A 25067-nucleotide genomic window follows, 5' to 3' on the forward strand; every position below is an offset into this window, starting at 1 on the left:
TGTACAATTTCTCATTTTAAATATTTGCTACATTATGTGCTGTTGTGAATAACATGTTGCCTCATGTGATTTGATTGTCTATGAGTTTTTATTGTGTTAAAATTTAAAGAACCTTTCTGGCATTCGGGTTGTATTTAACATCCTCTCCTCAACCGTCCACACGCCTTCAGGAGCATCCTGGTCAAAGTTTCTCCTGGGTGTTTCACAACCCAAACTGAAGTGCAGAGTAGACCAAGCTTTTGCTGCAGCTGCTTCAAAATTGTGGAATAGCTTACCTCTATGCATCCACACTGCTCAGGCCAAAGTTTGTGGAATGTAGCCATGTTCGTAAGTCCCAGTTATAAATCAAGTGGTCACATTTTGAGTTGTGGGCGAGTAATTTAAGCCTAGCTGATGGTAAAAAGTGAGCACTGCAATAATCAAGGCGATGGGTAATAAAAGCATCGGACTGTCTCCGTATTGCTGTTGGAGGCAGAATTAGGCTTAACTCTTGTCAGATGCCTTAACTGGAAAAAGGATTATTTTACAAAGTTGACTTGACAGTCAAGTTTTAATGTAGGATCCATTTTTATCCCTGTATTTATTATGAGGCATTTCTAATTAGACGCCAAGTAAGACAGCTCAGTCCAAGGACTCCTGTTAAGTTGGGACAACATGACTTCAGAGTTTTTCTCGTTAAAATGTAAAAATTTCAGTGCCAACCAAATCCTACTGTCAACAAGACAATCAAGATGATGATGGACAGAACACCCACCAAGCTCACAGTTGTTTTTAAATGCAATACGAAAATAAATTTCACACAGAAAATCCAAAAGCGAGTAAAACGGGAACAAAACTCCTTGAACTGTTGTGCTTGCCAGCATTTCTTCTTAACTGTTAGAGTTGGATATAGTGATAGTATCTTTACCAGTAAGTAAGGTACATGAAGAGTGTATTCACATCAGCCCCTTTTAGTCCACTTTAATCAAACTCTAGTCTGTTTGCCTAGAAAGTTTAGTTTCTTTGGGGAGGTGTGAATGCGTAATCCAACTCTGAGGGGGACCAAAAATGCGAAATCCAGTCTGCCTAAAAGCCTACGTTTCAGTTCAGCTGCAGTGAACTCTGGCGCACTTCCAATGCTGTCTCTGATCCAAAAACAGGAAGAGGACTATAGCACATTGCAGTCTGGGTAAATACAACCAACACAAACGCAAGAGTCTAATGTTAGAGAAAAGGCTTGTAGTATTTTACCAAAGCCAAAAACAAATCCTACAACTGCCTCAGTTTGAAGCTACTCCATTTTTGTTTACATTTTGTGAAGAAGAAATTTCCACTTGTGTCTTCTTTGGAGGTTTCTGAGTCCCTTCCTTCAGTGGTTCTTGGTGCAGCGCCACCACAGGCGAGGGTGTGAACAGCAGTTTTTCAATTGTTTTGGATCGTTTGACACGGTGCAGCGTGAAAGCAAACCTCACTAGCTGAAAATGTAACAAATGTTGCAATTTTGGTCAGAATCAAATAGTCTACTGGACTATTAGGTGTGAAAATGCAAAAAGGTTTTAGATGCGTAGGAGCAAATGGAGTAATTGTGACGAAGCAAAACAGAATATTTTAAGTTCACACAGTCTTTAATTCCATAAAGTCAATTAATTGTAAAAACAAAACAGACAAAACCTGTCCTTTTTGGTTTCTCGCATTTCCATACGTTCCTCGACTTATCTTTTTTGTGGTTATACACACAACACACTTCTAATTCCATCGCTGTTCAGCATTAAATGGGATTAACATAACCTTTATGTCTCTTAGACTGTCGTTACATGAACTACAGTATCTTATTGCCACTGTTTGTCTTTGTCACCACCAAGTGGAGGACCCATGTGTGCTGAAACCGTGTGGAACTCGAGGCAGCTGCTGGAGTGACAGGAGAGGAAACTACAACTGTGTCTGCAAAGTGGGCCTCACAGGCAAAGACTGCGAGAAAGGTCAGTAAGGTCAACAATCAGACTGCACTCACAAATTTATAAAGACAACAATGTGGTTACGGAGCATTGTAACGGATTTGTAACCCTTTGAACTTTTTCATATTTTGTCACCTAAAAACCACAAACTTTGATGTATTTTATTTAGATCTTGTGTGATGAACCAATATGAAATAGGGATTTTAGGACTGAAAATCTGAATTATTAGACTTGCGTCACCTGATACTGCTAGTGCAACCAGTTATCTTCAGAGGTGGCCGAGTTGAGTCTGTCACATTCAATCCCAATAAAACACACTGACAGTTTTGGGTTTTTATATTGCAAAATGTGAAATTAAATTCAGAGACAAATAAATTAAATTCATAATTCAGTAAATTAATAAGTTAAATAAGCTCACTCTTTGAAGAATATCGAATTAATGAATTACATTTAATTTCCCTTTAGGATCAATAAAGTGGTGTATTTTTTAATTTGACATACTTTTTCAAAGCACCGCATTGTGTAGAATAAAAATCCAAGGTTGCTGCTGTTCCCAGACCTGTTGCCCCCGTCTGGTCTCCATGTACTGCGCGTGGAGGAGAACGAAGTGGAACTGCGCTGGGATCAGCCGGACCACTCCCACCGAGTGCTCAGCATGTTCGCTGTGACCTATGCCCCCCTGGGCAACAGCACCCCCAAAACGGACTACCTGGACAAGCAGCGCTCCACTCATGTTCTGCAGGACCTGGTTCCTGGTATGTTGTACAACATTTCCACTGTCTCCATCAAACTCAAAGCCTATGGCAACGACACGAGCCAGCCTGCCACTGCGCTAATTCGCACAAGTGAGCATCTCCTTATGTTTTTTTATTTACTTATTTTTTTAAATGTAATAATTTGAGTTTCAACAATCAAACTTTCTGTGCCAGGACCGCAGCGGGTGGAAAAGCTGCAGCTGGTCAATGTGTCGTCCTCCCAGGTCTGGCTGAGCTGGCTGGTCCAGGATGCTCATCATGCAGCCGTCAGCAGGGTCCATGTCTCTTTGATGCCTTCAGATGGGACCGAGCCTCTCACTGTTGCGCTCAACTCGAGCGTCACTGAGCACACTTTCAGGTGAGACTTTGCACGAAATATTCTAGTGGCACCGCCGCAGTTCCACTTTTGTCCACTAGATGGAGGTGTTGATGTATTGTACAAGACAGAGTCCTTTTTAGCAGGCAGTACTTTTTCCACATATGTAGAGTTTCAAACAGCTCTGGACAAAACTAAGGATGAGTAAACACAACGTGTGTCCCTCCTTGTGTTTCACAGTTCATTACAGGCTGCTCACATGTATACAGTGGATGTTTTGACTCAAAGTGGGATCAGGCCGGATGAATTTCCTTCCACCAGTCACTCAGCAGGACCTCTGCAATTCTGGACAAGTAAGTAGACAGTTTCTCAAACACTATTAGGTTTCAACATTGTTTCAACAATCTTTCCATTCACAAAGATTACCAACTCAAAGTTGTTGTGCAGAAAACAAATTATGTGAGCACTTTGAAACCTTATCCTAAACATCATGATACCCAGGATCTGACCAGAGATAAAATGTGTATTCTTAATGGGGATGCCAGTTATCCATTGAGTTGATTGATCTCATCAGTCGACTAATGATTAATTAATAAGCATCCATTTTCTCAAAGACTTGAGTGTTCTCTTCCATAAAGAGGGCCGGCCATCTTTTCATAACATGGGCTACATTTTTCAGAATATGCTGAATTTAGTATTCGCTGTGTTAAACACTGACTGAATAAATAGGAAATCGCAGTTTTCTCACATTAATAAACTTACACATATTTATAAATACAACAAAACAGGAACCTCTCAGGTTGCTAAATAGAAAAATAAGGGATGAAAAGTATAAAATACGTGAAACACTTGATTTCCCGTGAACAGAGAGATGTTCACAGATGGTTGCTACTGAAGGAAAGTTAAAACTTCGCTTCATGAAACACATTACATCATTACAGCATTACTTATTGGTATCCATCACATTAATGGTTTTTCTGCATTGTGCCTCCACTTTTCTGTCATCACATCCTCAATTTTAAGCCCTATTATGGTGAGATGTAAGCAGCCTGTTGAGTGTTTATATTTCAAAACAAACCCATATAAAGTGCGATTTGAATCCCATACTGGGCTGTTTGCACCGTTTCTCTTTCCTATTTCGTGATATTTCCATCATCTTTGTTTCTGTGTCAACTGGCTCCGTTTAGGGATGACAAGTGGTGCCCTCTGCTGGGTAGTAGCCAAACTACAACACTAAAAGAAGGTCCAAGTGGACGTTACTACTAGTTCATTGATTAGAACTAATTTAATTTAATAAACCATTAATCGATGATTAATATTAAGTCGATTAATTGTTTGCATCCCTAGTTCTGATTTTTTTGTGACGACTTCTGTGGAGAACCTTTCCACAGAAGTGCTATGAGAGATTTATATGACACAAGTCCAAAAAAAATTCATAATCTGACCATTTAAATGTTTTACCCCCAGGGCCTTATCCCCCACAGAATCTGTCCCTGTCGCATGTGACCCCCAATTCAGCGCTGATCACCTGGAGCCGCCATGTGCGACACGTCCCAGATGGCTTTGTGATCAACGTAACCCGTGGTCTGAATACCAGGAGTCGCTTCCTGCCTAATGGGAAGTTAGGGTCGTACACACTACGTGAGCTGACGCCAGGACATCACTACTACGTCGCTCTCATGTCTGTCAAAAACACGGGACAGGAACAGATCCACAGCATACCGCAGCACTTATCTTTTACCACCTGTGAGTTTCCGTGCCTACTGCTCTGTCTGTCCACAAATGTTAATAAGTTACATTTGAATTACTCTGCTGTTGTTTCCTTCTGCTAACCTAGTGCCAACGCAGGTCAGACCTGGGAGGAGGGAGCGGCCCGCGGTAACGGGACTTGGGATCCAGACCGGGCGCGTATTTCCCACATCTCACCCTCAAGACCTGGGCGGCAGCACTGAAATAAAGAACTCGGAAGAGCTGTTCAGGTATTAGCAGGTGTCTGATTACAGTCCACTCTACCCTAAAACATGAGCATCAGCAGCAGGTCCACTGTAAAAGCTAAGCAGTGTTTGTACCTGTGCTGCAGATACACTGAGCTGGTTGACCGGAGGGGGAAGATAACGGCTAGGTTTTCCCACTTAACGCCAAAAGTGATCCGACATCGTACCAGTAAGTTCAAACGATAGTGTGAATATTTAAAAGATATTGAAGAAGTTTTACTTTAAGACAATAGTTCCAGTCTCCTTAGTATGCTTTGTGCAATTTATTATATTAGTCTGTCAGCTTTATTTGCATTTCAGCAACAAGGCAGTTCAAAGTGCTTCACACCATAAAAACATAATTCAGTAACCATTTATGAAACAAGCAATAAACATTATATTTTGTCAGATGTCGTCATCAAAATTATCAAGTAAATATAAATAAAATATGTTGATCAAAGTTCCAGTTGTTATAAATCAAGGCTCTAAGCAAGGTGGAGATTTAGCCTTGATAGAGGAACTCCAAACTAGAACAACTGGAAGTTTTATTATTTTAACATAAAAAAATTTATAATTTAATGTTAAAATCACAAACCGGTGAGGTTTTATGTGACACACCAGCACAGGGTATTGCACAATTGTAAACCGGAAGGAGAAAAATCATTTTCAATGTTTCCGAAGACAGTGGGTTGCACATAAATGTATTCAGGGGTGTCAGGGATGATAAATGAATGCCACACGTTTTAGGTTTTTATCTGTAAAAATGTTTGAAAACCATGTTCACTTTTTCTTTCAGCTTTTTTCTTAGTTAACTTTCTATTGAGGATTTTGGACGTTTCTTTCACTTCCTGCAGCATATAGGCTAAACAGTAAAACCTTTTTCCAGATGTTATCGTTTGCTCTCGAGAATACATTTCCTCTTTAAGATTCTCCACCACCTTTAATGGCGTTTCGACAAAACATCGTTTCAGGACGAGGAATGTATACAGTGCCTGCCTGTGCCACATCTAAACTCTGTCAGAGTCATCATGGAGTAATTCGTTCATTTCCTCGTTTCGCAAAGATACATGACAGGAAATGTTTCTCTTTTTTTCTTTTCATTTTGCCTTGCAGGACCTCCACCTATCAGATTAGAAAAGATGGAAGAAACAACAAACAAAATTAGCCTTGCACTAGAGATTGAAGAAAAAGCCTTGAGAACACAGCCTGGTAGGTATTTCATTTTACTCTCTCTTTCTCTTTTTTTAATTTAAATATTTTAGCAAAAAATAAAGCACAAGATTCCTGTTCTGGTGCACTGGAGTAGAGCTGGAATCTGTCAGCAGACAGTATCAGCTGTGGATGATGTGAACTAGTGGGCCTGAAACATGAGACTGAAGCTCATTCTGCTCTGAGGGTTTTAATGGCAGCTGCTGTCTTTAGAGTCGCCCCAGGACTGCCGCAGTCTGATCTGCCAGAACGGAGGGACGTGTGTGAGTGAAAGGGGCTCCGTCGTGTGCAGCTGTGCGACGGGTTTCAAGGGCAGACAGTGTGAACTGTGTAAGTATGTGTTTGTCTTCTTATACTCCACATAGAAACCGCGTGATTCAGACTCTGATCCCAGTTGACATTGTTTTTTACGTCTTGTGTTTATTCTCAGTCTTTAGTCATGTACACTGTGAAACTAGTCCTTAATTTAAGCACCTGCTGATTTATTTCTGGAGTCAAAGAGAAAGTTTTAAAAGTCAGCATCACAGTGAGTCCAAATCCACTTAAGGATGGCTTAATGAGAGGAAAGTTAAAGTTTTGGAACGGCCAACACAGGCCTCAGAAGGAAATCTGACTTTTGCAGCCAAGTTGTTTTACCTTTCAGTTCTATTTTGCCCTCAGATTTGTTCATTTTTATGTTGAATTATGCAGGAAAACTGTTAAATCATAGATATATATTTTCAGTAGAGCTGATTATTAATAGAGCTGGTAAACAGTGGTGTGTACAGCTTTAAGCGACACTGTGCTCTAACACATAATTATGCTTCAAAATTAAGAATTTTTCTACACAAACTATAAAACAAATAATTTATTTCTTATTTAATGCTTTCCATTGTTCAGCATCTGAAACGTTCTATTCTAAAGACATAGTCTGTTTTCATTGGGTAATTTTTAGACCATGAGTCCCAGTTTCCCATCAGTTTTAACAGCAATTTGCCATTTTATATGGTAAACTGATTCTTGAATGTTACAAAAGCCATGAACAACGGTTCATTTCTAACTGTTTTCTGCCTTTCTGCGTGTAAAAATTACAGGAACTCAAATGTTTACATCCAGTAGGATTATCAATTTGGATAAATTTTCAGTAGTCAGAGAATTCAAACCCCTTTAACCTTTTCACGTTTTATCGTGTCACAATCACAAACTTTATTTGTGCAGTGAAGCAGGGATTTAGGGAGAGAGACATAAAGACAAATGCAGTTCAGCCAATTTAATAAGGAAGTAGATGCTCTAGTGTGATCAGCTGTAAATACATGCCACAAAACCCAGCATCACTTTCCTCCCATTCCACAGTTTTTCACTTCTTTTTGTTGCTCTATAACAAAGCGTCACAACAAAATGCATTATTTCTCATGGTTGCAACGTGACAAAATGTGAATGTTTAATTGGTGCAAATACTTTTGTATAGTGTACACTTGGTGTTCAAGCTTCATTCAGAATGTTGAAGCAATGAAAGATTGAAAAAATGTTAAAACAGTATGACACCTAACAATCAGCAATGACCTCTTATATCAGCAAACTATCATAAAAATAATTCCTAAAGATTATAAACTTCTTCCTCTAATTAATGAGACAATTTATTAATAAACCCGCTGAAGAATAATGTTCCAAAACTTTTAGGACAAAAGATTTCATTGCTGTTGGGGAAAAAGCCTTGTATCTCAATTTTCTTGTGAAAATGATCTCTATTGATCTCCTTTTACAACTATTTGTTGTAAAAGGAACATAGAACATAAGAGAACATAGAACATATGCGTTCTTTACAACTTCCTGGAGCCAAAAAGACACAAACGAAAAGTACGGAAAAGTGTTAAAAAGCAGCGGCTGACCAGAAAGCGCTCAAGTGAGGGAACACACTTTCTTACCCCTTTACTAAAAACCCAGCTCTGCCAAAACAGAGGAGGATTTATGAGTTTGACTTCTCTTCTAAGAACACGTTGATGAATGAGACACTGGACATACCCCTTGCTCCCCTTAAATCTTGCTCTGCACCCAAATATCCAGTGTCAGAGTTGTTTAAACATTCCTGTCCTAAAACCCATCCGTCAGCCAGCGAGAAGGGCCCGGTTCCATCCCGCAAGACCCCTAAGCCATCTAGCAGGCTTGTTCCCCCTCCTGGCAGCTCTTACGGCATTCGTGTGTCCGCTGTGTTTCAGTGTGCCAGCGAGTGCCCCACCCATGCACCCGGCTCTACTCTGAGACTAAAAGCATACCTGTCTGGGACGGCGGAGTGTGCCACTATCAGTGAGTCCTGCTACTTCGTCTACTTATGCAGATTCTGGATTATGAGGAATGTGGAGGGGGGGGGTTCATTTCCCAGCGGATCCAGTGAACATGAGCTTTTCTTCCTCGCAGGTACAAAAGGACATATAAGGTACAGCAGGACGTGTGCTATCGGGAGATTTGTGAGCCAGTGAAAAGTCAAAGTAAGCATAACAAGCTGTCTGCTCACAAGTAACTTTATAGTCATCTAACTAAATGGAAACACTGGTATTTTCTTTCCTAACAGCCAGAAGAGCAAGCAGACAGCAGCAATAGTGTTTGTTTTGTGTTTTTTCACAAGAAAATCAAAGTAGGTTTTAACATCCTTTCTGCATGCCTCAGCAGAACGGCACATTATTTTCAACAAAACAAACTAAAATTTCTGTCATTCTTTCCTCTAGAGCAAGCTGGATGTTGATGAAAGTCATCACTGTCATGTGGAGAACCTCCTAGCTACATTTTTGGTGTATATAATCTACTTGAAGTATCTGATTATGGTGATTTTTTTTTTTTTTTTGTGCTGAGAGCCCCTGTCAAGACCCACTGTAACCATTTCACAACTGTTCGCTCATCCGGATAAAGAACTTCCATCCTGGAAGTTTTGTTTGCAGGAAAAGGAAGGGATCGACGGACGACTGACCCCCACGTTATTTATGACGTTTGCTGGCAGATACTATTTTCACACGTTTTAAGCAAATTTGGATAAGAGACCTTATATACCTCATTTCCATGCAGAGACACAAGGAGAGGGTTTTATTTGTGCTCCAGCTGCAGGTTTGTCCCTCAGGGAAATAATCACAGAATGCTCAGAGTCCCTACATTTTCCTCATGTGTCCTTATGAAACAATAGAAAATGTACAATACATTCTCACCACAGCCCATGAATCGATCTCCTCTGCCAAGTGTTTTCTATGTAAAATATCTTACTCTGTCTTAGCGGGCATCACTGCTTGCTACTCTGTAAATAGTGTTTATAGATCATTTTGTAGGTGGATATTTTATTAATAAAAATGATAAAAATGGTTTGAGATTTCTTTGTCCTTTCTGAATGTTAGAAAATAAGTGGCTTTTTTTTCATTATATCTGAATAAAGTTCTATATTTTTAAGTCAAGCCACTGAAGATGGTTCATTTTAAGTCTGGTGAACCATTTATGTGTTTATTTGGCAGTATGCTTTGGTTCATTATTCCAATAAAAAAATGCAATTGTGACCCATTATCAGTTTTTTTTAGCCGGGGCAAGTAGGTTTTTATCTGAATTGTCTAGTTAGCATATTGATAGCATCTGGCCTTTATGAAAACTTGGTGACTCCAGAAAGGATACTACTCTTTTCTGTAGTCCTCTAACAGTGAGTTTTGGATACATCTAATTTTTTATCATCCTTCTATGAGTGGTGACTATATGAATATTACTACTCATCCAGACTTTGACCAGTGGCTAAAATAATTGAGTGTCTGTGCCATGTTATATTTATACTGTAGGCAACAGAAACTCAGAAGTTACTATTGGAAATCCACCACAAACCTGTGTCAATGTATAACAGTAAAGTATATAACAAGAACAGTAAAAAAAGGTTTTAAATTCATTTCAAAGAGATTGTTAGGAGTAATTGTGCCATTGGATATTTCTTAATCTGTATGTTCATTTGTTAAACTAGAAGTTAAATTTATTTAAAAAAAAAACATTGTGTGAGACGATGTTATAGAAAAAACCCTTTTTTAAGGCTTGACATGCATGGGATAAAATGTAAAATTAGCATTTTTTCCCCCTATATGCAGTACCCTACACAGCCCACCTCTAATTTCAGACGTTCCGTCATTATGATATAAAATTTGAGTTCTCGCTTATGTGGCTTTAAAAGATCCTATTTTTCTAAAGCACAAGTCAAGGTGAGGTCCTGCTTTCGCGCTCTAAAACCTAATCTCTATAATTCAGCTAATGCATATACGACTGTTCAGTGTAAAATACCATAATAATGTGATTTACTAAAAAGTATCTACAATAACTACTTAAAAGTTGTCTACTTTTAATCTGACAAATGCGCCTCATTGGGACGCATATTCCAACATTTACAGAATAGTCAGAGCATTTATGGACCTTCGTTTTAACTCGAACGTACCTGAATCGGACGTGTTTCAGAAATATTTCCCACAGCACCTGAAGGCAGCACTCAACTCCTGCGGTGGGAGCAGCGAGCGTCTCCGCGGCCCCCCTCCTCCCTGCTCCGAGTGAAAACTGAGATAGTGAGGAAAAAGCAACGGGAGGACATACCAAGGAGGGAGAAGGCTTCATGTATTAGCGACTCTACTGCTTTCGGGTACTTTTTTCACCCTTGTTTCGTTTTTAACCGCACAAATCAATGTGCATCAATGTGGCGATATCCAGTACGTCTCTTATTCGGCTGGAAAACGTCGTAAATCTGAGCGCGAGCACGGTGAACGACAGTCTGACCGCCGAGGGTTAGCACAACTAAACTCAAGTTAGCCTCCTCTGGCTAACTTAGCCTGTTTCAGCACGAAAGAAAAGACTTTAAAAAAACAGATTTGTGGCTAAAATAGTTACAGTGATTAGTGACGCTGCGGCGTAATTTAACTCGTAATGTTTCCTCCACGGATTAACTTCACGGACGGATGAGAAAGAAACTATCGACTGTTGAGGAGGGAACACAACAGCGAGCCAGACGACCCGACCACTGCTATGTTGGGGTTGACTGTGAGCGCTGGCAGCCCGTCTGAGAGCCGGGGCTGGCCTCACTCGGTGCTGTGGAGGCTCGGGGGCTTCTTCTTCCTGCTGCTGCTGGAAGGCGCCGGCTGCCTCGCCAGCCACAGCATTCCCTCAGGCGTCCACATCAACAACAATAACAACAACAACGACAACCCTCGTGTCAACATTTACATGAGCGTGGAGGAGGTGAAGAAGTTTCTAGGTAAGTAGGCCTTGTTATAAAGTCAGCTGTGAATGTATCCCAGTCTGCCTGTGTTTCTATTTAAGGTATTCATACTTAGACGTTAGCGTCTGGTATTGGGATGTGATCAGATAAACACAACAAAAACAGCAGGTAACTGAGGTGAGAGGAAAACGAGAAAAAGAACATTTTATTTTGATACTAATGAATAAAATACATTGCGAGCAAGTTACCCAAATAACACTACACATACCATCCACACGGTGAAGCATAGTGAGGGCTGTGTCATGCTGTGGGGTAGTTGTTCTTCAGCTGAGTCAGACTTAATAGAGCTAAATACAGAGTAAAACACAGAACTTGAGAGAGGGGGAGAAGTTCACCTTCCAGCACTAAATGTACAGCCGGAGCTGCAGCCCAAATTTTCTTTAGATCAAAGCATAATCACGTTAACGATTACCCCCTCAAAGTCCTGACCTAAATCCAGTTGGGACTCCTGGACCAGCATTCATCCTGACCGACTGAGCTTGAGCTATTTTGCAAAGAATAATCAGCAAAAACTTTAGACTCTATCTGATAAGCTGGCAGGAAAAAGAACCCCGAGACTTTTGGCTGTAATCGTTTTATTCAAAATATTGGCTCAGCTAGGCTAAGTACAGAGCTACACTTCTCTGGTTATTTGTTAAAACTGTGTAATTGTCCTTCCTTTTTCTCAGTTTTGCGCTATCTTGTGTTTGTTTGACATATAATCAGAATAAAATACATTGAATTTGTGCTTGTATGACAATATCCTATTTTCTTATGAAGTTATACTTAATAATAAAGATTAGAAAGAAATGTAATGTAATTATAGTTTAGTCTTTAGCCCATAGAAATCAGTATTTGCTTCTTAAATATAGGCCTGAAAGGAACGATTGTTTCAGTAATTGATTGTTCTGTAGATTATTCTGATGACTAATTGAATAATTATCACATTCTACAGATTGTGGTTTCTGAAAAGATCATTCTAATCCACGTCTGCAACTAAGGATTATTTTAGTAATCGATAATCAGATAGAAAAAAAATCTACGCAAAGTTTTCATTTAACCACTTAAGCTTATTTTACACAACAGTAGAAAAGCATAAAAATACAAAGAGATGAGTCATTTTCAGCCTTCAGTCAGTTCAGTGTTTTAATCTGAAATGAAATCATCTTTGTGTAAGTTTTTTTTTTTTCTTTTTTTTTAATTTGTTCCTGCTCATCTCTTCAGATATTTTCGCTGGCTATAAACTAAACCCAATTACCAGCCAACTATATATAGCAGAGTAATTCACACTTAATTAAAAAAGTTTTTCAATTTCCACTTAATCAAGAGAAGGAACAAAACGGCCTCGAGGCTTTTTTGTTTGCGTTAAAATAGGGAGAGAAAAAAAACGTACGCAACACAAACAAACGTACAACCTCCAAATCCTACATTTTGAAGCCTCAGCAACAAAGTAGTTTATGACGTGGTCGTCTGTTTTAGCACAGCTGTGCACGCTGTTATTCATGTCTTTGGTGCAGTGTGTACAATCATCGGCCATATCAGTCATTTCAGCCATCTATAGTGGCAAAAAGACCAAAAGTGAGGAAGCTGTGAATTACTCTGGATGTTTGATTTATTTATTTTTTTAATTTATCTTCTTTGCATGTAATGGCATGAGGTTACTCTCTTCTTGGATGCCAAGTCTAAGTCAGTGTATGCATTGCTCCTTAGCTGTTGTTTTAGGGTTTAGACTGTGTGGGAGTGGCTCCTTCCACATTAACACAGAAACTGAAACAGCGAAATCAGAAGAAGGCTTTCGACTTTTGCTGGAGTTCCGTCAAAAATGAGTTGGTCATCAACATGTAATTGCGTTAGCCTTTGTTCGTGGGTCAACAGCGATATCGTTTTCTATTTAGTGGTTTTATCAGCAGGTAGAAGTACATGGTGTCACAAGACTATTGTGTTAGCCAGGTCATTCAGTGAAAATGCAGTTATTCAGCTCTGCTAATCATCAAACAGAAGGACTGGTTTGCTTGTGATTATATTTAGTTTGCTTTGATGTTTCAACTCATTCAACACCAGACTGAACAGCCATTGTAAAAGGGAAATGCGCCATCATCCAGGAATTACGCTTAACATATTAAGATGTAATAAAAGGAACATCTGGTGACTCAAGTGAATACTGCATCAAACTTTAACAGTCCAACTAGGAAAAAACTGAGTAAAACGTTATGCAAGGAGCATACTCTTTTTAAAAACGATATTCTACCTCAGTTTGCAAAGTTACATATGAAACCAAACGACATCTTAAATTATGTCATTTGAAAATACGGGCAGAAAGTTTGGCTCCAATGAACGGAATACCAGTACAAACATTATTCTATCGATTAATCGGCTAAAAAATTGTCACATTGTGCATCTTTTTCATTTAAATGCTTAAGTCTTTTTTTCCCCCACAATATTAGAGATGCATTAAAAGATGCAAATAAGCCAATAATTCAAATACTTTTATGAATAAGAAGTCAAAAATGTATGTTATTGCCTAAAATGGAATTACATAACTTTAGTGAATCATTTGTAGCAAAGGATGCATCTACAGCTAAAAGAAAAATACTGTTTACTAATCTGTTTATTTTTTGGATTAATAAATGTATAGCAGGATTTTTTTTATCTAAAGTGTTTTGTTTTTTTTTGCCCAGTGTTGTTCTATCAGCAAATGTCTATTTTTGAGTCTGTATGCTCCACATAAAGGCACACATGAAAACAGTGCACTGATTTCAGGAACTTCACATTCAGTTCAGGATATTTCGTATCTGTTTCTATGGAATCTGACCCGGTCCAAAGCAGGTTGGGGTTCCACTGTAGCGATCAGGACCATGAAAGCACTCCCTATCAACACCATGAAAGTGATGGAGAGGTTGAAACTCACGGTTAGAATCCAACAGTCTGCAGATTTTAATTAAACATGATTACATTGATAACGACCATCAAAGCACCAATTCAAACCTGTTTTCTTGGTTGTCTGTCACACATTTCAGCAACAAGGCAGTTCAAAGTGCTTTACACCGTAAAAACACCATACAGCCACCAATCATCAAACAAGCCATAAACGTTACATTTTGTCAAATGCCATCATCAAGTGAATACACATCAATACATATTGATCTGTGTTCCAGTATCAGCTCTACACCGATCGGGTTTTTAGCCTTGATTTAAAGGAACTCAGTGTTTCAGCAGTTTTGCAGTCTTCTGGAGGTTTGTTCCAGATTTTGTGGTGCATAAAAAACTGAACTGAATGCTGCTTCTCTATGTTTGGTTCTGGGGATGGAGAGCAGAACCAGAACCAGAAGACCTGACAGGTCTGGAAGGTTGACACAACCTATCATGTATTTTGGTGATCAATATACAGTTTATTAGTTTTCTATTGCTTAAATCAGAATCATTGGTGGTGGATCTCACTCCTGTTTAACATCAGGTTCAGCTCTCCTCTCCATTGTAGCTGCAGTCCAAAAGAACATTTATGTTTTTCCACATTTTTTTTTTATGTTTTACTGACTGGTGAAACTTTGAGTCAGTTTTACATTTACTCCCTTCCTGCTCGTTCATATTTTCTCTGTGCAGAGACCGAAACACTGAGGCACTTCTCTAAGCATCTCTGGTTGATGCAGTTTTTGCATACATTTTCTGGTTTTGGAGCAGATGATAACTTTCCCAAACAGCCCGACTCCCCAGGGTTCGGTAAGGAAAACATCCTACCTCAGCTGAGCTCTGGTCCGGGCTGACAGACCGGCGGCATCCCTTAATTGCTTTTCCATGTGACTAGCGGATATTGAACCTGAAACTTGTGTTGGATTCACGTTGTTTTGTACTCTTTCATCTCCCACATCAGTTCTTGACTTAACTCGCACAGGTTGTTAGGATTTTAATGTGGTTTCTGAGATTGCACAGACATCGTTTATCATGATTTTGTACAAATTCATTTTTGAAGTCAAAGATTGGGGATTTTTTTCCCAGGTTTGGTTTAACTTCTCTCGTCTTTAGAAGTTAAGCCTGCAGCTCAGCCTGTCTCAATAAGTGATGAATCAGCTAATCACGATAAAATAAAACGAGCTCGATAATTTTCATGCTGATGATTAATATGTTTTTTTAAGGGTAATTTTGTTCACAGAGACATCATGATCCATTGAGCCATATGACTTTGTGTTTAATGCCTTGAAATTGGGCCTCTGTCTCTTTAATAAGCTCCTGCTCTTTTTGAAACTCAGCCTTGATGAAGTCATCACAACATGGCTCCTCTATTAACCCTTTAACAATGTTTTTTAATCAGGATTGCACTGAGAAGAAGCTGCTGTAATGAGCTCAGCAGCTCCACCAGGTGTTTGCTAATTGCAACTGGCTAGTCTAAAGGAGCTGAGTGGTGGAGTCACAGAGGAGGGCTGCTCTGTGAGGCTGGAAGCCTGGAAACTGCAGGAGAAGCTTTGCCTCGAACGCGACACTAGGTCCAACCAGATGTTTTGCACAGCTGAATGGTTGCCATGGGAGATTAAAGGATTTCTCAAACATGAATGAAAGAATCAAAGCAGCACTCAATGTATGTTTTTGATGAGAGAGTAACATTGCAAATGATGTAATCAAAAAGTTGATTTTACATAATACCGCCCCTCTAATGGTGACAAAACAATTTGTTTAATAATGGGAATCCTGTTTCTCTCCATCATGTGCTGCACCATGTACTTCATGCTTGAGCCTTTTGGTTTAGTTTACAGATTCAGAAATACTCTGAATCAAACTGTCCGTGCATTTTGAACAGCTCAGGGCATGTCGGGTCCTCCCTCTCTCTCTTTTTCTCTCTCTCTTGTTCCCTCACTCTCTCTGTCTCTCTCTCTGGGCTCTCTCTCCCCTCAGAGGCTGAAAGGCAAAGCCCAGGCTTTGGAAAAGAGGCATGATTGGCAGCAGCATTCATTTTCTCCATGCCACTCTTCAGGAATCCTCTGGCTGAACAGAGGAGCTCCTGCTTTCACATCTTTTGTCTGAGCTGCTCCCACTCACATGAGGTTCTGTAAAACTGAAACCCATTGTGTGTGTGTGTGTGTGTGTGTGCGTGCGTGCGTGCGTGCGCGTGCGTGCGTGCGTTGTTGGCATTCTGGATCCCAATCACATTGTCCTTTCTCCATTTTTCATGTCAACTGATCTTGAAATGTTTCTCCTGTTCAAGTCTAGGCTGTGGAAATACTGTCTAAACAGTTAAACGAGATACAAGAAACTTATTTTTATAGCTTTTATTTAATAGATGATGCATTTTATAAGGAAATGCATCTCCTTTTAAACTATAAAAAAACAACCAGAGTGTGTTTGTTCTTCAGCGAACACTCCAGCGTTTCAAAACGAGAATCCTGTTCCAAAAATATCCGAGCAGGGATGGTGTGTTTGAGGCGTCGCCTAAAGATACATCCATGTTGACACAAACAGGCAACTAGAGTTTTTAAAAAAAAATTCTTTTAGAAACTAGTTCATATTTATGTAATGAACTGGGGAACTCCCTCGAGAAACGTATGAACACGAATGTGGCCGCTGTAGCGGGACATCGGCAAACTGCGGCACTCGGGCTCGCTTGTTTTATTCCCTTGAGGCGCGTGACAATGAAGAGGAGAAAATTGATGCACGGCCTCTTTGAAGCGACTCAAAGGAAACCGCAGAGATTGGTACTGAATGTGTGTGTTTCCTCTGCCTGTAAGATGCTTTTAAATGGGACCTTTTTGTAGCATCTGGTGATGCTGTTGCAGGGTTCCTGTAAACACTTAGCATTAGGCTCTGGTCAGAGGGGACTGGACTCGGTTCTGCTTGTTGATTTAGATAGTTGCATCTGGTTTGCCACAAAGCGGTGATGTCCAGACATTTTCCAACGCAAGCAAGAGATGCCAAGTTGAAAGTACGGGTGGGATTTTTCTTCTTAGTTTAAAATGTGAAGTTTTTAAAATTATTTTTACTTCATATGCAGTATTTCAATTAAAGAGAGACTTGATCTGTAACTAGACACAGTGTTTTATTAAAAATACTTTTTTTTTTTAATCGATTGCTCTGATCAAGAAATTTTTACTTTCTTCTCAGGAATACAATTACTCTTTCATCAGAAATACTGAATTTAGCCAATGAATGTTTGCGGTCTTGCTCAAAATTAAAGCAAAAAATGTTTCCTTTATTACAAAAGGACACCCAAATTCTTTGTTGCGCCATCAGGGACCAAATTTGAAGGATTCTTAATTGCATTTTAGGAAGTTGCATAAAATCATTGCAAGACTCAATCACTGCTCATATTCACGTCTCTTTTGTTAAATGCTTCATTAAAATATATGCAATGTATTCAGTAAAACAAGGCCATGTGGTTCCATCAATATTACAATGCATTTCTGCAGATGGCAATAAGACCACAGGGACTCTGTCTCATTTTATACTCTCAGGACATGCTGAGAGGTAAATTTAGGAAAGATGAGGTTGGTGATATCAACTATAATTAATTTACTCCTTGGTTACCTAGCAACATCTTGTTGAGTAACTTGCACAGCAGCAGTTTCAGGTTTCACCATTGTGCCTCATAAAACTGCTTAGAAATGAACAACAACAGTGTGATGTGAAAACTGGATAAAACAGGAAGGGTCACGCCGTCAGTGTAGCAGTATTTCAGATATTTGAAACAACAATCAGTAATTATCTATCGACTGATATGAGATGCTTATAATGTGGTAAGTTTTGCAGACGTATTGTCAAACCCTGCTGTGAACATCATTGTAACGTGAAAAATACTAGAATGGTTTAAAAACAAAACAAAAAAAACTGATTCATTTGATTGTAAAATGTGAACCTAACAAAGTAGCCCATGATATTTACATCTGGATGTTGCACCGTTAGTGATGCTGACTGAATCGCAGAGATGTTCATGTCAAAGTTTCTGAAATCACCACTTTCTCATCAAATGCATCCTATCTAGTATTCATATAAACCTTCATTGGGGTTAGGGAACAAATGCAACGGTGAGGACATCGGTCTTGTTCCATTGTCATATCAGGATAGTTTTCATGCATTCACTCTCTTCACTCTCTCAAACTTGTATCTTTGGCTCCCTTTCCTCCTGCCTCCTGCTATAGGTTTGTTTGAGCCTCAGGCGGATCATTTTCTGCCTCCCCAGTTATTGTGGCTTTCTAGAGAAAGGTCGGCCTGATGGAAACCTCCCAAACACTCAGTGAAGGAGGCTTTTAGAGCTAGTTGTGGGCTCTGCGCACAACTAGCTCTTTGTTGCATCTGTTCCGGACCTGACCACCTGACCACTGCCGTCTTTTGTTCTCTCCTTTCAACGTCATCCCCAGCCTGTCAGAGAGTTGAACATGCAGACCGAAACGCCACAGAAAGCTGCTGGTCCTAGTGCTGATTGGTCTGTTGTTGGGTTCTAAAGCAGTCTTTATAAGGCATCCACGTTTGCTTCACTCCATTTTTTACTCATGACGAGGTTCGCCACCAGGGTATCAAGTTCAGCTTTTAATTTCTGAACCTGAAAGAGAAATGAGTCATCGTTTCTCCCTGCCAACACTTGAAAGAGAAGTTGATGTGCCCTTTAGCAAACCTCTGTGAAGCTGGATAGTGGTTGAAGGCAGAAGACTGATTACACTTGGCAGCTCTCAAATATATTGTCTGAAGTTAAACCCAGTACCTAGTTATACTCAGATCTAATGGCATGTTTAGGCTGATCAGGATACAAGTAGACCAGTCTGACTATGACAATTCCCCGCTGTGCTGACTGGTAAGATCTCTGTTACCCACATTAATAATGAGAGCTAACAAATTCAACCAAGTCTGACCCAACCTGGCTAATTAACATAAATTATAGGCCTAAACTCGAAGTAAACCCACCATAATTTGAGTATGCAGTGTGACGTCTCCCGTTCTTAGCTTTTGTTTAACGTCTTTAAGCTCCATTTTGGTGTTTGCTGTAACTGCAGGTGTAAATTATCTGGGATGTGTGATTGATGGGAGCAGAGCAGGGCGGAGCCAGGTGGACATGCAGTGTGCTGTGCTTGTTTCAGTCTCGTGAACATCTGCACCTTGCTTTCTTTCCTTCCTGAACAGGGTAAACTGCCTACTCCTCTATTTATAATAATTAGATTAACAAAACTTTATATTATGCATTTTTGTTAGGGACAACAGGTCCAATAGTTGACAGAGCAAAGATTACAAATCTGTCAGGATTCAACACCAAAAAACAAGCAGACATTTCCCACACAAAGAACAGAACAGTCAGTCCGTTACAGCGTTAGGTTTTTAGGCTTGATGTCTTATTAATCGCTTGTAGTCATGCGATTAATAACATCTGAACACAGCGGTGGTTGATTAGCTAATTTAAGCACCTACTCTACTGATGATCCATCACTTGGAGTGTGGATGGGTAGCCTTTTGTTTTTTTGTTTTTGTTTTTGTTTTTTTTATTGAACCGAAACACTGAATTCCACAGCACATCTACATGGTAAGGTTGTCAAAGTCAAGCTAGCACGACTGACCTACTTCCCTCACATTTAAAAAAATATATTTTGATTAAACTGTGAAATGAGATACCATTGGACCTTGTTAACTCTTTGTCTTAGTGTTGACAATTAGTAGCAAAGTGATGCATCCTTTTTTCTTTTATATATAACAAGCACATTTAAGGTTTATGTTGAAAACTTGACAGCTACAACCAGTGGTAGTTATTGTTGTCTAGCCGTTTCTTTGCCCTCTAGCAGGGAGTTGGGGTGCAGGCTCTCGCATGCATGACGTCCCGTTTCAATGTGTCCATAAAACAGCAGACGGCTTGCTTGGACGTCTTTGTGCTGCATAAATGTAACTGCATGTTTCTCTAGATTTTGAGTAAATTTAAAAGCTGTTGCGGGTTCAGTTAGCTCTACAAATTACAGTATAAAGAAATCATGTCGGAGAGAAATTCTCTCACCCGTATGTCACCAGGTCAGTGTTTGATTCACGTGTTAAATTAGCTGTGAACTGGCTAATTTCAGCTGGGTTTTTTGTTGGTTCAAGAACTGCTGGTGCTGAAACAATGATTGTATTCCTCCACCTCGGTAGCCTGCGTGTACCCAGGTGTGTCGGGAGGGGAGTTTCCCATCACTTCTTCTATTTTGGCCTCCTCCTTTGCTGCCGCTGTAAATCACTTGACACTTGCAGATAGAAATGGAAATGTCCGGCTTGAAACGAACTGAAAACATGACATGTCCTGGAATCCAAAACCTCATTTCCCACGGGCCATTTTAGAAGCCGGTCAGGATCAAAGATGCTCTTATAAATATTGTGATGCTTTGACCAAACTTTGTAATCGAACAGCGGCTCTGTTTACAGGGACATTTCATTTATCCAGTCATTCATTCATTATTGCAGAAAGCAGTGCGTGCGAGTCAGGGATCAGACTGCAGTGGTTACACTTCCTTTAGCTCAGGAACCTTTTATTCCCAGCTCTCAGCCTGTGTACACACTGACCTGCTGCTGTGGCCGTCACCTTTCATTCCTGTTTTCAAACTCTTGTCAGCTTGTCTTCATTAACAAAACTGCTCAGATATAAACTTGGATGTAGATCGGTACTTTCTGTAGGGGGAAACATCCTCCTCTGTTTGAAGTTGTGCCGTCCAGCTTCCTGGTTGAGAACCTTTTGAGCAAGATTGACAGCTTCAACCCACTGCGACGAAAGGTTTGAACATGTCTGCACAATATTTATTGACATGCTGGTTGAAACCAGCATGTCAGTCTTTGACCCATCATCCTAAAGTATTATCAATGTACTTATTTTGATCGATTTTAACCTTTTAATACTCATTAGAAAATAAAGAAAAAGAAAAAAACACACAATACTGTAAAAGAAAAGGACATGAAAAAAAGCAAAACAATATTTAAATTCCTGTCAATGGCAAGAACACAAAAGTTTAAGCTTTCTTTTATTCAGCCTCATCAAAATCAAAAAAGCAAAATCTTTTCTGAATATTTTTCTAAAACACGTCTCTAATTCCAGCTGACAGATCTGTAAAAGAAAATATAATCAAACCTTAAGGTATTTGTTTAGCAAATATTTTTAATCATTTTTCTTAAATTTAAAGAGTGAAAAGCACAGTTTGAATCCTTCACAGCGACTATTCCTCCCCTGAATCCATAAAACTTAAGTAAATTTGTTTTTAATATTAATTTAGTGCTGATGATGGAGGAAAATATTGGTTTAAAGCAGGTTAAATAATAATACTACAAAACATGTGTGTCCTTGTGTATTAAATTTAAGCTTTCTATTTTTGTAAAAAAAAAAAAAAAAAAAACGCTAACGGGGGAAAAAATATGATTTGAGTGAAACAAAGTCTCTCTGTGGGCTTGTCAGGTGCTGGTGAATGTAACACACGTCTCCTCTTTAGTTTGGTAAATTTGTAGGAATGTCTTTGTCTGCGGCAGGAGAAGACTCGGGTTTGGAGCAGGAGCTTCGAGAAAGCCTGGAGGGGACGGCGAGAGGCCGGGCCCGCTTTTGATTCTTCTCTTTAAAGTCCATGTTCTGAAAGTCACCATCAAAGAGTCGTAACGCTGCTGCGGCTGCTGCTGCTGCTGCCGCTGCCGCTGCCTCGGGTCAGAATCGGGGATTTCATCACTACACATTAGACTTTGATGCAGAGAAAAAAAACCCTCAGATGAATCACTTTAAGGCTCTTTTCATGTTGATTACAAAGGATCATACCGATTTGTTTGCCTTCCTAATCTATGGTCTCCTCTCTTGTGCTTTATACTAGCCCTGCTTCTTATGAGTAAGAAACAGGTTTTTCTCTCACATGTTGAATTTTTTTTTGTACTGTACTTTTAAATAGTAGTCGCAAATCTTAAATAAGAAATGTTCAGCATTTTGTTTTTTGTGACAAATGGAGAGATGAAGAAGAAAGCATTCTTTAAAACAAAGTTGTACATGCATTTCTAAATACAAATTTACTGTGTGTGTGTGTGTGTGTGTGTGTGTGTGTGTGTGTGTGTGTGTGTGTGTGTGTGTGCGTGTGTGTGTGTGTGTGTGTGTGTGTGTGTGTGTGTATTCCCTAGAGCAGACATGTTCAAACCTTTCGTCGCAGTGGGTTGAAGCTGTCAAGTTCAAAGTATCTGTGTGCCACAAAAATGACATAATATTCTTTTAGTGCATAAAAAATGGGAAAACTACTTTATTTTTTAGTTCTGTTTAATGATATAATAAATGCACAATATTTGACCAAAAACAAATAAATTAGTTTACAGATAATTTTGGCAGATTTTGAAAAGGATACAAACATTTCCATATCCAGGTTCAGCATCAGAAGGCTAACAGCGCAAAAGGGTGAAACTGGAATCTGTTTAGCCTTCCTGTTATCTGCTGGAGGTCTTGCCCTCTCCTGGCGTAGAATAATGACATTTGATATTTTATATTATTTTCCACTCTGTTTTAATCATCTGTAACTTGTTTGGTCCACAGGTCTGGATGCAGAGCTCTACTACGTCCGAGACGACATGGTGAATCATTACGCTCTCTCCTTCAACATGCCTGTGCCCACCGAGACTAACAACCTTTACTTCACATGGTATTCCAGGTCAAAGGTAAGGATTCAGATCCATGTCTCCCTAATTACCTCTCCAAACATTAAATATTAGTATGGTTGTTGATATTAATTTGTCATTTAAAGGTCGACTACCAGCTTGGATTCTTCGTGGAGAACCCTGCCGTCCTGAAGACTCCAGGGAGCAACATCTCCAGTCAGGGGGAGGTTCCCCGCATTCCCTCAGGTCCATAAAGCGTTCCATGTTTAGTTTTATTGCTCACCGCGTTGGTCACATTTAAAACACTTTCAAATTGCATAATTTAAAACCATGACCAGGATGCTCATTGTTCACTTAGTTTACCAATTTCATGTTGGTTTGAAACCTTTGCAGCTCCAGTTTTTACCATGAAAATTTGCACTCTGTAAAATTGTTCTGTTGTTATTTTTGTATTTTATTTTATCAAATAAATACAGATTTATTTGATAGAAATTTATAAAAATAAGGATTTTGATTGTTGTCTAAATTGTTGTTGTCTAAATTAACACCACTCTGTGATGTTAATTTAGAGATACTTGTAAGGAATTTTGCTATATTTTCAAAATCTACATGTGGAAGAAATAAAACGAGGGGAAAAAAAGCCGACAAGTTCTGCACACGCACGCAGAACGCTAGTGAATAGCGTGAATAGTTTGACCTTTGTAACCTGCCACAGTGCACTTTAAAATGACATCATGTACGGCTGAGTGTAGCAGAAGTAACTAATACTGCCACCTGCAGGTTGGAGTTGGCAGTTACTTAAACTCAATGTCTTTTGACCATTAGCACAAAAATAATTGGGAATCTGTTGATTTTTAGGTAAATTTCTGCGATTGTGAAAAACTGGAGGGGTTGATGAATATTACGTTTAGTAGAAAAAATATTGAGCTTTTAACGTTTTTCTGTTGATCAGAGAGAAATATTTCAGTCGGATTAGGTCAAAAGCACAGGTAAAAACTTCTAGTGAAAAAGGAAACTGCTGCTAAGAATATTTCATCTGGAAGAGCAGATTACCAGGTGAGGAAGAACTTCAGTGTGAAAGGTTCAGTGACGAAGTGTTCATGATGTCCTCTTCTGGGGAGCTCACCAAACTCTTGTTGCCACCAGTGCAGAGCTTGGTGGTATCTGGTTCTCTGTGAATAGGTCATCAGTTTGTTACCGCATCTCAGAAATGACAGACTGAAATGTTACAGGAAGGACAAAGATGAAGGACAAATTCCTTGCCATTGTTTGAGACATCTGGGAAATCATTTGTTGCGAGAAGAAAAGCTGAATGCTGCAGTGAGTCCATCTCTGTGCCAGCAGCCTTTCATCCTGACGCAGTCCATGTGTGGGGTAAGGGAGTTGGCTTCCTCAGAGGTTTGCCCAAGAGCACTGCCATGACTAAAGAGTGGGATTTGGTTCAGAATCACAACATTAAGATGTTTGACTTGGAGTCATGAAGCTCTGCTGAAACCCTGTAATCAGTTGTCAACAAGCTGGTTGATAAACTATAATCAACTCCAAGCAGCTTCAGGAGACAGAAGGTCGACGACGTCACTCAAGATTTGTCCCGCCAGTCGTACGGCATAGAAATGCTCCATGACTGAGGCAGCAGTGGAGCAAAGTTGATTTTTGTCTGGTGAACCGTTTTTCTTCAAACGATTTAAAGCTCACACCAATAAAAAAAGAATTAAATTCTACATCAGGGATCTGCAGCCTGAGGCTCCTGAACCGCAAGAGACTCTTCCATAATGGCTCCTAATAATTTTGACTTAAAAAAAAAAGGAAAAAAAAGTTTTGTAGAGTCTAGTACTCCGTCATATGTATTCATTTCTCTTACCCACAGACACTGTATGTGTCTTTGGCTCATGTCTGTGCTTCCTCTACAGTCTTCCGGGTGGACATCGTCTGTTCAGAGAACGTGGATGAAGAGGCGTTTGTCACCATGCAGCTCAACCTGACCAGCCACGCCAACTTCACAGTGCTCAACTTCAAGAGGAGGAAAATGTGCTTCAAAAGTACGAATTCTGGTTCTGGTTAGAGTTTCAACAAAACTGAGACAGTGGAGCTGAGCCTGTTGTCTGGATGAGTTTT

General features: G+C 39.6%; 2 protein-coding genes across 3 annotated transcripts in view; both read left to right on the forward strand.

The window, feature by feature from the left end:
- sned1 (sushi, nidogen and EGF-like domains 1) overlaps positions 1 to 9511 on the forward strand; it is a 35519-nt gene extending 26008 nt beyond the window's left edge. The window contains exons 19-31 of the mRNA XM_088005135.1: positions 1842 to 1958; positions 2492 to 2779; positions 2864 to 3047; positions 3246 to 3358; positions 4473 to 4751; positions 4843 to 4984; positions 5086 to 5168; positions 6092 to 6187; positions 6401 to 6517; positions 8383 to 8470; positions 8582 to 8652; positions 8736 to 8798; positions 8890 to 9511. Of these exons, the coding sequence (XP_087861261.1) occupies positions 1842 to 1958; positions 2492 to 2779; positions 2864 to 3047; positions 3246 to 3358; positions 4473 to 4751; positions 4843 to 4984; positions 5086 to 5168; positions 6092 to 6187; positions 6401 to 6517; positions 8383 to 8470; positions 8582 to 8652; positions 8736 to 8764 (1607 nt within the window). The 3' untranslated portion in view covers positions 8765 to 8798; positions 8890 to 9511. The remainder of the gene's footprint in view (positions 1 to 1841; positions 1959 to 2491; positions 2780 to 2863; positions 3048 to 3245; positions 3359 to 4472; positions 4752 to 4842; positions 4985 to 5085; positions 5169 to 6091; positions 6188 to 6400; positions 6518 to 8382; positions 8471 to 8581; positions 8653 to 8735; positions 8799 to 8889) is intronic.
- Positions 9512 to 10652: 1141 nt separating this feature from the next.
- The window catches only part of ryk (receptor like tyrosine kinase), a 40739-nt gene continuing 26324 nt past the window's right edge, over positions 10653 to 25067 (forward strand). For both annotated transcript variants that reach the window (XM_014974709.2, XM_014974716.2), the window contains exons 1-4: positions 10653 to 11414; positions 22891 to 23012; positions 23099 to 23198; positions 24863 to 24991. In XM_014974709.2, coding sequence (XP_014830195.2) covers positions 11186 to 11414; positions 22891 to 23012; positions 23099 to 23198; positions 24863 to 24991 — 580 coding nt within the window. In that variant the 5' untranslated portion in view covers positions 10653 to 11185. The remainder of the gene's footprint in view (positions 11415 to 22890; positions 23013 to 23098; positions 23199 to 24862; positions 24992 to 25067) is intronic.

The sequence above is a fragment of the Poecilia mexicana genome, unplaced genomic scaffold, assembly GCF_051168715.1.
Source record: "Poecilia mexicana isolate PSO_F unplaced genomic scaffold, ASM5116871v1 scaffold_4, whole genome shotgun sequence".
Lineage (NCBI taxonomy): Eukaryota > Metazoa > Chordata > Actinopteri > Cyprinodontiformes > Poeciliidae > Poecilia > Poecilia mexicana.